At 31.5% G+C, this 12,445-nt stretch overlaps 1 protein-coding gene across 1 annotated transcript in view; it reads right to left on the bottom strand.

Moving 5' to 3' along the window:
• The window catches only part of DMD (dystrophin), a 2,282,785-nt gene that overhangs the window by 1,541,814 nt on the left and 728,526 nt on the right, over window positions 1-12,445 (bottom strand). Inside the window, exon 17 of the mRNA XM_074220296.1 lies at window positions 6,281-6,460. Within this exon, the coding sequence (XP_074076397.1) occupies window positions 6,281-6,460 (180 nt within the window). The remainder of the gene's footprint in view (window positions 1-6,280; window positions 6,461-12,445) is intronic.

Genomic DNA, 12,445 nt, shown 5'->3' with positions numbered 1-12,445 from the left:
CTGTTTGACCTTGGGCAAGTCACTTAATCCCATTGCCTTAAACAAAAATAAAAACTAAAAATATAAGATAAAATAAATAAAAGAGTAGGCTCCTCTTTTGTCAGGGATGTTGTAGAGGGGATTATATGTCTTGTGAGATGAATTAGATGGTCACTAAGGTTCCTTTCAACTCTGAGATTTTGTGATTAGGAGATCAATATATGCAAATTTATTTGTATCTAATGCTCTATAAAATAATATTCTCTTAAGAAAACACATAATCTGATTGGGAAACAAATTCTTAAAATTATAAAATTGCTCTATAACACAAATTCTGTAGAAAAGTTTTGATATCCATAGTTTCACTGGTAGTAAGTAAAAGAAAAGGGATAATTGATAGGTTGATATTGAAGGTTGATTGAAGGTTGATAAAATGCTTTAAAAAACATAACTATGTTTAACCTCAGGTCTATGAATTACAACATTAAATATTTTTCTTGTTAAAATTATAAAGGAGTATTGAGTATCATCTCTGTTATAAACTAGATGGGTATTTTTGAGCTAATCTTTCAAATGCTTTGAAGCTCATTTTCCTCATTTTTGTTTAGGATAAAAAAATTCAAATAAGATAACTCCAAAAGTTCCTTTCTTCTTCAAAATTCTGTCATTTTTCTGAAGGTTTCTACTCGGGTTAATTCTTACATTGAAACTGGTAATAAAGGAATTTCAAATATCACAGCAATATCTTAATGTCAGATGTTGCTAAAAATGATGAGAATGATAATAAAACTTTTTTTTCCTAAGAATCCTCTCTTCAAAGGAGATTGGCTCCTGAAATGATTATATTTTAGTCATAATGAGTATATAATTAAAACATCATGAAATTGCAATACTCAGCATCAAAATGATATTTATTATCTTCTTGTGACAAACTAAATAAAAAAGAATCAGTAGAAACATGAGTTCTTCTATTAAATGCAAAATTATAATCTTTCTATTTCCTGCTTATTAAAGCAGGGGTTAATCTTGATTGCCTTTGCCTTTGGAACAGAATTATCAGAGATGCAATTATTGGAGGCTGACTTTTCTCCAACTTTTAAGGTTAATGTGGCCTACAATATTCCCCTAACTAAGGAGATTGTGTTAAGAAGATGCTGTAGCTATGAATATATGTAACAAATTCCAAGGCCAAGAGTTCTGCAGAATAAACAAACCTTAGGCAATAGAGAAAGGTTTATTTCAGGAAGAGGATGAAGGCGAATCATTTGTAGTTATAAACCTGGTTTCAATATAATTCACCATACACTTATAAAGCATCTCCTATGCAAAACATAAAAATCTCCTTTGTGTTTTGTGAATGTTTAAAGAAACTGAATATTAAAAATGGAATTAGCCACTACTCATTGTGAACTACAAACAGGGTTTTTATATCATACTGCATCTGCTAGTTTCAACATATTTTTTCTTCGGAGGAAACATGCTTGCAGCTTCTGAATGATGACCCAATTCCCTATATGAAACATGATTTTTAAGCCCAGTTTTCTTCCTGTATGCACATCAATCCTTACTATTTCTCAGAGATGTAAATAAATCTACCAACTACTTATTTATTTTAAATTTGTAATAATATCATCGCCTGCTTTAAATTCAATTGTTAATAATTTGACATAATGTTATTAGGGATGTCAAATTGGTAATGAAATAAGATTCAGAGTACTTTTTTGTATGAGTATGTATATCAATGTGTGCATGTTTTGAACAGATGTTACTGATGACAGAACTTTTCTTTGCATACACCATAACCAGAGAATGCATCCTAATATTGTCAATATGAATATATTTTGAAATTTTCCAGGTGCATTTCATCTGGAATGATATTGCATCAATCTAATTACAGTTCATTAAGAATCCGAAGAAATTTAACATTGGACTCACCTTCATAATTTGAGAATCTACAATATGTTGCTATCTATGTCTGCTTTCACTGATACCTACTTCATATATACATATATATTATATATGTATTTGTATGCATTTCACTGATATTTATAATATATATTTACCTATGCCTGCCTATCTCTCTCCCTCTCTGTCTCTGTCTGTCTCTCTCCTCTCTGTCTCTCTGTTTGTCTCTTCTGTCTGTTTCTCTGTCTCTCTTTGTCTCTCTGTCACTCTGTCTCTCTGTCTCTGTCTCTCTCTCTCTCTCTCCATAAAAGTTAAAGGAAATTCAACAGTTTTAAATCAATGGAAATAAACTGAGAAATTCAATGGTGGGAGGCAATGAAAATTGATGTAATACTGTGGGAGATTTCTTTATTATGTTTTAAATGGATAACAGTTTGCGAATGCAAGTTGTCAGACACTTTCCCACTAACATAAGGAACAGATGAAGAATTATAAACCATGCAAATGAAAAGATACCCCCCTCTACAAAAGATCAAAAGTTCTTTACTTAAATAAATAGAAAATTAGATGAGATTACAAAGGGAAAATTTGCAGAAGTTTTTCTTAAATTTAGATTGAATATCATACTAGTTTTAGTAAGAGCAGAATTCAAGTTGGCCTCATTCATTTCACCCCCAGTCAAACATTTAACCTCTCAGTGTCCCAGGCTATTTTTGAGGACCACAATTTGGAAAACATATATAATATTATTAATATAATTTTTAATTGTTAGTTCCCTATACCTATGAAAGCAGAAGAGAGGAAGAAGAAGGGAATGGAGACTACATCAAAAATGTATTTGAGATTTTTAACACAATGTGGTATGATTTTATACACATATGTATCCATAAGAATTGAAATAAAAGATGATATAGATCTCTCAAAATTATTTTAGATATGTTAGATTTAGATAATAGTTTAGATAAAACCCCAGTTTTAATCAATCAATCAATCCCCAAGGTATTTTTCTAGCAAATAAGGATAAAAAGAAAATTAATGAAAAATGAATAAAATGATCTCTGTCATATGCAAGGAACATTTATTTAAACTAAATAGATCATATAACTAAACAACAAATAGTGAAAAGTTGACTATTCTATGTGAACACTAACAAAAACCTTGGAAACACAAATTTGGATGTTTAAACTTTGAACTTAGGAAATCTAATTTTAAAGCACAGTCAACATTAAAAAGTAGAATTTGAATGCAATGAGGGAAAATATTATCAACTGAAACTCTTGGTGCTAATTGCAAAATAAAGCTAATTGATAAAATGGCAATTGTGTCCTAATTTTGAGTAGCATTAGGAATCATTTTATTTCAAATTAGTATGTAAGAATGCAAAATTATCACAGATTTTTGGCAGCATATTCTTAATGTCTACATTTAAGATTAAATAAATCCTCATGGAGGGAAATACAGTAGGATTTAGAGCTAGAAGAGACCTTAGAGATGGGGCTTCCATTGTTTTTTGATATCAAGAAACTGAACCTAAAAGTCAAATAGTTTGATCAAGGTTACACAACTGTCTGTAGAAGAGGCAGAATTAAGACCCAGGTCCTCTGACTGAAAATCCAGTACATTAAGGACAAGGACTAAACAGCAGAAGATACATTTTCTGTTGTCTGCCTGTAGTTGGGTTTCTCAGTTTTTTCAGGACTGGAACTGGATTTGAATTTGTTCAATAAAAGTTCTTTTTAAATAAAAGATGAATTATGGAGATTTTCAACTCTTACTTAAGCATATAGATACTTTCAAAGTGACTTTTGAAAATATTTTATTGTCTGAAAGATCCAGATAGCTGCCAATTTTTGGATATAGAACTTTTATCTTCTTGGCTATCTCTGAGTAGGAATATCATTTAAAAAATACCAATTAATTAGAAGAGTAGTTCAGGGTTGTTTAACTGCAGTTATGTTGTAGATGACTAAGATGGGGTGGGGATCATTACATTTGCAGTTTTAGTTATAAATGGCAAGACAAGTAAATTGTCTTCCAATGTGTTCTTCTGCTCCATAGCCTTGGCTAATTATAATTTATTTCTATAGATTTCCTCTAATTTAATAATTCTTTCATAATTAAAATTCATTTTAAGGCAATTTAAGATTCACAAAGATAACCCTGTGAGGGATTATAATATTTACATTGCTATTTTACTTATGAGGAAACTGAGACTCAAAGGGATGAAGGAACCTGCCCAATGACTACATGGCTGGAAAGTGAGATCTGGTTCTTCCTACGTCCAACTCCAATAGTATTTTCTTATACATTAAATAATTACATTTTATAGATCAGATAAAAATGGTTTTATATGTAGAATGTCTCAAAAGTTTCAATGATTTTTAAGTTAATAAAGCTTACTAATTATAAGAATGCAAATTACCCTGAGATAAGTAACAGAAATGATTCCCTAAAAATTAAGAACATGAAAAAAATTCTTTTACAGCATATGCTAAATATCCATGTTTATAACAAAATAAGATTTCAAAAGATAAAATGTAGTTATAAATTATTAAAGTTTAAACCTTCACTGAAGTTTTTGTGATATCATTACAATAATAGATCTTTTAATCAAAACTATAAACTTAAAAATTCCATTACTCCACAGGCATAGAACATTCTTCCCTGGTCTTCCAATTTATAATTCCTCTTTTCCCTCTTTTTAATATAACTGTCTCTTATCACTACTACTCCCCCAGCCCCACCATCCTTCTAGCTTGTTTGAGCTACTAGATTACTAAGATTCATATCACAGCTATATTGGTGTTCTTTTATAGTTTGTAGACCAATAGGAGAGTGTTATAAAGTCAAAACAAAAACTTCTTTTAGTAAATATCCTCATGCCTTTTTTCACTCTTAAAGTATTACCTATACTGTGTAGATATAGTACAAATATGAATTTTGCAAGAAAATTTCCTCTAATACTATCAGAGGTATCTATACTTTCTTTACCTCTTTTAACCCTTCTAGATCTTTTCATTCTGTGTGACTTGATGCAGAGAATTATGAATTTATAAGCAGAATTTATAAGCAGAAACAAGTTCTGTAATACTTAATGCTGCTAAATCTTGTTAAAGGGTGGAAGGCTCTTTGCTTCTGAGATATAAATTGACCTCTATTGTTTCATTGTTAAATGTAAATTTTGCATCTTGTCTCCTCATTCCCAACTCACAGTTTCCAATCTTTTGACCTAGTTTCAGTCAAATGGGGGGAGGGTTCCCCTTTTGCCCTCAGTGCCCAGATAATGGCTATAAAACCTGAGCCAGACCTCTGCTTGGGCGTGTCTGATCTCTGGCCCAGTCAGCTCTCCCTGACTATCTTTTTTCTCCTCTTTATCACCCACCCCTCTCTCTGTCTCTGTCACTGTCTCCCAAGCAACCTCACCTAGCATTTTTTTTTAATTCACCTTGTCCTAAAGTGCCTGTTGCTTTTCTGGGAGGAGAAAAAGTTTTAACCTGCTTACTTTGCATTATTTTTACAATAAATCTTGAGCAGTTTTAAAATCCCAGGGTGTATGTAAATTCCTTCATTATTTAGTAAACCTTGATTTCATCTTAAATAGTGACCCTCAAATCCCATCAGTGACAGATTTTTTTTCCCATATTTCTCCAGAATATTCTCAGTTTAAGACCGACTCAACCTTTTAGCAAGTTTCTTGGACTTTCTGATGAAGTCTTAAGGGCACAAACTGATCCTAAAATAATGGAAATAAATTTTACTTCTCTCAAATCCACAATCCTTTGAAGATGGTGACAGATGAGGATTTAAAGAAGTCCTGAAGTTATAGAACTGATAATTATACGATGATGTAATAGCCAGTCCATATTTCCTGGGCTACCAGTTTAAAATCCTGTACTTCTTTTTTCAAATAACTAACTAAGCATTACCCCTAGCAATTGGGCAGGAGGGGATTGCCAGAAATTCATGTGAGTAGTCAGCTTTCCTCCTCCATCTCTCCTATCTGCCAATGGTTTCTGTCAACATCTCAACCATCTGCTGCTATGGAAAGACAAAATAATAATCAAATTTCTCAACAGAAATTGACAATAGCGGTTAAATAGTATTCTATTCTATCTAAGAATACTATTCTAATAATAAGGTTTATGAAAGCCTCTTAGATAATTGAAGGCAGGGATTCTTAAACCCTTTTGCCAATTTGTTTAAGCCTATCAATCCTTTATCAGAATGATGTTTTAAAATGTATATATTAAAATACAGATGGTTCATAAACTTAAAACTACATCCAATTTTGGGGATACATATACTTAAGAGTAAAACTATAATGATAAAATAAATTTAATTCACAAACTACTGGTTAAAAATCATGATCTATGGCATGATAATTTTAATGGCATACCTGCACAGAACTCTTTTCAAGTTTTTGGATCAGATTATCCCAACGTTGGGCAAAGTTTTCTAGCCATGCTTCCATCTTTTGAGCTACTGTTTTGTTCTTCAAAGTTGAGAGTAGGTCCTGACTGAGTGAACACAGTTTATCCATAGTTTGTTTCTTCATTTCTAGATCTCCTTTTAAAATCTGTTTTAAAATAAGTTTTAATTAGTTTATACAATAGTGCTAATAAAGATTTCTGTAGTATATTTTTATAATTTATGTTTTTCAGAGTATGTTCACATATTCTTATTTTGGCTAAGTTATATATAGTACAAGAAAAGTTCATATATTATATAAATACTTAGAAATATATGAATATAAGCAATGCAGTGAAGTACAAACCATTAAAACAAAAGACAGAGAAACACATTCAAACTATTGCATTTCATTACCATGTAGTCATAGAGAAGTGACTTAACCTTGTTGGATTTCAGTTTTCTTCATCTGTACATAAAGAATAATAACACATGTTCCTTCTTACCACTGGATGTTTTGGGGAGACAGTTTTTGGAAACTTTAATTCACATCATAGATGCAAAGTTACATCTAGATGATGAATTGCCTGATGAGATTACAAATATTCACAATTGCACTTATCTATGACTTATCTGTCTTAATTATGCAAAGTATGGTCATTTATTTCAACAATGTAAATATGCAGCGCAAAATAAAATAATGCAACCACTCCAGAGGACTCATCATTTGCATTAATCAGGACCTGGCTGAAATCATACTAATAAAGTTGCTGCGATGGATATTTGAATAATTATCTTCTATTACAGATGTTATAATGGAAGTGAATGGAAAATAATTTATTAAACCCCACCATTTTCTAAGCACTTTGCTTATAAGATAGTAATATGATAAAACAAAAACAAATAATAGATCATGGTAAACCTAGTTAGACGTTTAGTGTGCTTTATTATTTTTCCCTCATCATACATACTTTCTATAGCCCTTGGAATGTGAAGATAAATGGCATTAATTCCATCTTGTTGATAATAACAGAAATTTTAATTAATGTAAAGTAAATGAATTGAAAAATTTTCTGTCTGCTTTATTTGCAATATTCTATACTGTTATTTCCTTATATCTTTTGTAGACCTCAGGCATGCCATTTTAATTAGAATTACCTTCATTATGATAGTAGAAAAGAAAAGCTTGCTTTTGTGTCTGAATCTCTTTTCCTTCTTCTGTGTTAATTCTAGCTAAAATCAAATTATGAGGATAATAAATATATACCCTCCCATTCCTCTCAACCACTACTTGCAAAAAAAAAATATGTTCATCTTCTTGTACAGACTTTAAATTGAATAAAAAGAATTGGCCTGCATTGGTAAAGTACTCACCTGAAGACTCCTCATACTAACAAATTACAAGCCCAGGTCCAATCGCTATCTTATGGTCACTCTACTATATCTGGTGTGTTATGTGGAAAAGAAAACAACATTTAACAGATATGTCATCTTTTTTAATGAATGTATGTTAATAATGACAAAGAAAAGTCATTAAACACTCCTCACAAGTTTGTCCTATTATTAACTCAGCTTGATCCAGACCTACATTGGTTAGTAGTGAACTATATTTTAGAAATGCAATCTCTTATGAATGATTATCCCCTTTAAGATCCAGCTTAAATACCAACTTTTCTATTGGAAGGCCTCTTGGTGTCTCTTTGTACTCTTCTTTTTTCAAAATAGTTTGCATTTATATTGCATATATTTTATTCTTATTATCTGGATTCATTGTTTCAGGCTAGTTTAAGTAAGCTCCTTGATGGCAGAGACTTTTGAATTTATTTATAATAATGTGCATGATAATGTAGAAACTTAAATGCTTGCTGCTCCTTGCTGCTTCCTTGTTTGCCTTTATAATTTATTTTTGTTCCTTAACATATTTCCTAAACATTCTAAGTTACAAAATGTATTTCTCTTAGTCTTAAATTTCTGCAGGTTTTTGCCAAATATATGAGATATTCTCCTTTTATTCTCTCCCAACCCCAACCAAAGAGTAAACAGACTAAATCTCTACAATTAAAGCTGCCTTAAAGACAAATGAAAATATTGGGCATATATGAAACTAGAAAAGGCAGAAATTGTTTGAATTAGTATATTGACATTCTTTTGCTCAACAAGATTTTTGCCCTCTTAGTAATGTTAAAAACAGTATTACAGTATAGACACCAAAATCTTCCATATTTTACTCTACAGAAAAAGGTTTAAAATGACCAACTATGTTAGGTTGGAAGGCATTGCAAATTACTTAAACTGCAAATTTAATTAACTGAAACTACTTCAGAAAGAGGAAAAAATGTCATCATATATTAGAATTATTCCTAGAGAAAATTATCATATTGCTAATTCGGGTGCAAAGTAGCAATGTCTAAGCAGTTTTTCTTATAAAACCTTTTTAGTTAATTGGATCCCCAGAGATTTTAATGACAAATGAAACTAGTGCTAGGAAACGTATATATATATATATATATATATATATATATATATATACATATATATGTATATATATGTATATATATATATATATATACACATATATATATTTATTTATTTACTTATATATTTGCATATGCACCGAAACACTTAAATACAACACACACACACACACACACACACACACACACACACACACATATATATATGTATGTATATGTATATAAGCAGCATATATAAGCATTTGAGACATAATAAAAAATAGTAGAAAATTAACTTGGATGTCCATTTGAAAACTTTACATAAAAGGATGCTTATATAGATAATTTAAAGCTGTATTATAAGGGGAAGCTAGGTGGCACAGTGGAGAGAGCACTGGCCCTGGAGTTAGGAGGATGTGAGTTCAAATCCAGCCTCCGACATTTAATAATTGCATAGCTATGTGACCTTGGACAAGTCATTTAACCCCATTGCCTTAAAAAAATAAAAAAATACTAAAAATAAAGTTGAATTATATTAAAGTTATAACACTTAAAATAATAATTTATTTTTACAATATGTTTTCACATATATTCTATCATGCCATTAACTTAATAACCCTGCAAGTCAGATATTATATATCCATTTTACTTATGGGTAATAGCACATTATTGAGAAAATAATACTGGATGTACCATAATAAAAAAGGTCAAAGATCTTGGTTAGGATGCTGGATCTTACATCTACTAGACTTTACAAGTTACATTTAACCTTTCTGAGTTGCATTTTTTTTCTTGTTTGTTGGGCAAAATCAATGGGCAAAAATGGGCAAAAATCAATGTCATTTCCTATTCCACAGGTTGTTATGAAGATCAAAGGAGCTAATGTATTAAAATACTTTGTAAAATTTAAGAGTGCTAAATAAATGACAATCATGAATAAAAGTATTAATTGTTAATATTTACTATTAATGATATTTATTATTATAAATAAAAGAGAAATATATTATTATTATTATTATAAATACAAAAAGCAAAGTTCTCAAGATAAAATTCACAAGAAAACATTCACATCTCAAGCAATGGGATAGAGATTATTAAGGTATGAATCTTGCTCTACTTAACTATTTGGGAACTCATTCATTCATAAATTCAAATGACATGTATTGTTGCTCATTAATCTCACAATATCATGTGTGTAGCTGTAGACTAGACCATGAAAGATGCCATGCTTACGTAGAATGATACCTTTTTGTTAATAGTTCAAAGTTTGTTTTTCCTAGCAAGCATACTCCTGGATCCTTCCCTATAATCCCTCATAAGGAAAACTCCTCAACAGTACAATTCTTTGTCTAGTCATTATCACACCAAAAGAAAAAGAAATCATTATTGGCCACTTAAATATATTGCTTTCATCTCCACTCCAACATCCTCCAATACTCACACTACTACTAAAGCAGAAGTGGAGGAAGCAAACAACAATCCTTTCTTCCCCATTCAGAAGTATGATGTGTTGAGGTGTGAGGAGAGAGAGAACCTTAAAGGTTGTTAGTAATTTTGTTTCAAATTAAATTAGGTAGGTCATAGGTTGAAAAAAAAAACTAGGCTTATCATATTGTATAAGGTTAGGTGTGTGATAGGACATGGTGACAGATGGCAACTGTTTTGGGTCTTGCATTGTGACATATTTTAATGAACATTAAATTCTTTTTCACTACCTTAGTCAGCAGGGAAATTTTACCTCAAATTCTGGACCAGCTGTCAAGTTCTGTTAATTAGCTTAAACAATCAAGTAGCAAGACTTATACAAAACATATTTTTACTTTGTTCACAGGCAAGGTGATAAAATTTAAATTTTATCTATATTGAAAAATTATTGAAACACTGCTGGTTTAGAATTTTAAAGTTGCTACTGAGAAAATAGAAGCCATTGACTCTCAGCTTCCTCTTCTAGCTCTGTCCCATACTCCAACATTATTCTTCATCATCCCTCTCTCTGTGTTCCTTTGCTCAAAGAAAAGTAGTCTTGCTCCTTGACAATGTAAATGCCTCTACTGATGCCTTAAATTCTTTCCTTTGCCATGCATCAGGGAGTTTGTGTTTTTGATCATACCCGCTTCATTGTTATCTTCAATATTTTCTAATTGTCCATCCCCTTACCTAGCATTTACAAACATTTAAGTTCTCCCCTAGCCTTCAAAGAACATCTGATACTCCCTCGAGTTATCATCCAATATCTCCAAACTCCCACAAAGAGTCCTTTAAACATTTTCCTCAAACATTTCCATATTCTTACCTAATTTTTATTTCTCTGCATCTTTCAAATTGGCATCCACTCTTTTCTTTTTTTTTTTTTAGGTTTTTGCAAGGCAAATGGGGTTAAGTGGTTACAGCTAGGTAATTATTAAGTGTCTGAGTCCCGATTTGAACTCAGGTACTCCTGACTCCAGGGTCAGTGCTCTATCCACTGCACCACCTAGCCAGCCTGGTATCTAGTCTTACCCCTTTATGGAAATTGTTCTCCCCAACATTATCAGTGAGCTTTTAAAACAACTCTAATTGCCTTTTATCAGTCTATTTTTATCTTTTTTCTGTCTTTTGACACTGCTAACCACCCTCTACTCCTAAATATTTTCTCTTCCCTTTTGGTTCATGACACTGTACCGTCTTAGCTCTCTTACTACCTTTCTGACTACTCTTCAGTCTTCTCTGTTGTATCATCATCTAAACTCTTATCTCCTAGACTATCCTCCACAACCATACCTTGGGCCTTCTTTTAATCTTTTTTCTATTCCCTGTCTTGTGGTCCTTGTTATTAACCCTCCAGAGTAATTGCCATCTCTAAGTGAATGACTCCCTAAGCTGTATATACAGTTCCAATCTCTCTCATGAATTTTAATCCTACATTACCAACCCCATGGTGAACAGGCTTGAGATTCAGTTCAATTTTATTTGCAGACATCTTGAGAGACTCACCATCTTTAGGGAACACTTTTTCCCTCATACACTGTACATCTTTCACAGCAGTGAAAATTTTTTAGAAAATACACATCTCTCTGCCTCATTTTTAATAAATAATCAAAAGATTATCAAAATCATTCTATTGTATGTATTTAAAAGTAATCTTTGATTATATATACATGAGAACAACATTTGGACATTTTTTTATAAGACAATGGGATTAAGTGAATTGTCCAAGGTCACACAAATAGTAAATATCACTTGTCTAGTCTGGATTTGAATTTAGATTCTCTTGACTCCAATGGTGCTCTATCCACATTGTCATCTAGCTGCCCCCATTTGAAGAACTTTTAAAGGAACTTTTAGCTTTATCCAATCCAAATAGAAGTGTCAACAAACATAGAGCTTGTTTTTTCTATTTCTTTTAATCTGTTGTGTGATTAAAAAGACATGCACTGGATATTAAATAACATCAAAGCAAAGATAGACTGGAGGGCATCCATTTATAGAATTTATGAAAGTCTGCCTATTTCCTTCTCAGAGTTTAATCAAGATTTTTATAAAGCAAAGGTCTAATTATGTAACTCTCACAATATACTCCAGTGGTTCCTCCAGGATCAAATGCAAAAGCTTTTGTTTGAATTTCAAAGTTCTTTGTAATTAGACCCTAAAACACTATTCAGTTTCCTTATTCCTTACTTTTTGACTCATGTTCTTTGATAAAACTATACTGGCCTCCTAGG

This window comes from Macrotis lagotis, chromosome 1 (genome assembly GCF_037893015.1).
Source record: "Macrotis lagotis isolate mMagLag1 chromosome 1, bilby.v1.9.chrom.fasta, whole genome shotgun sequence".
Classification (NCBI taxonomy): Eukaryota; Metazoa; Chordata; class Mammalia; order Peramelemorphia; family Peramelidae; genus Macrotis; species Macrotis lagotis.
The sequence above is the reverse complement of the archived record's forward strand: the minus strand, read 5'-3'. Positions and strand labels throughout refer to the sequence as shown.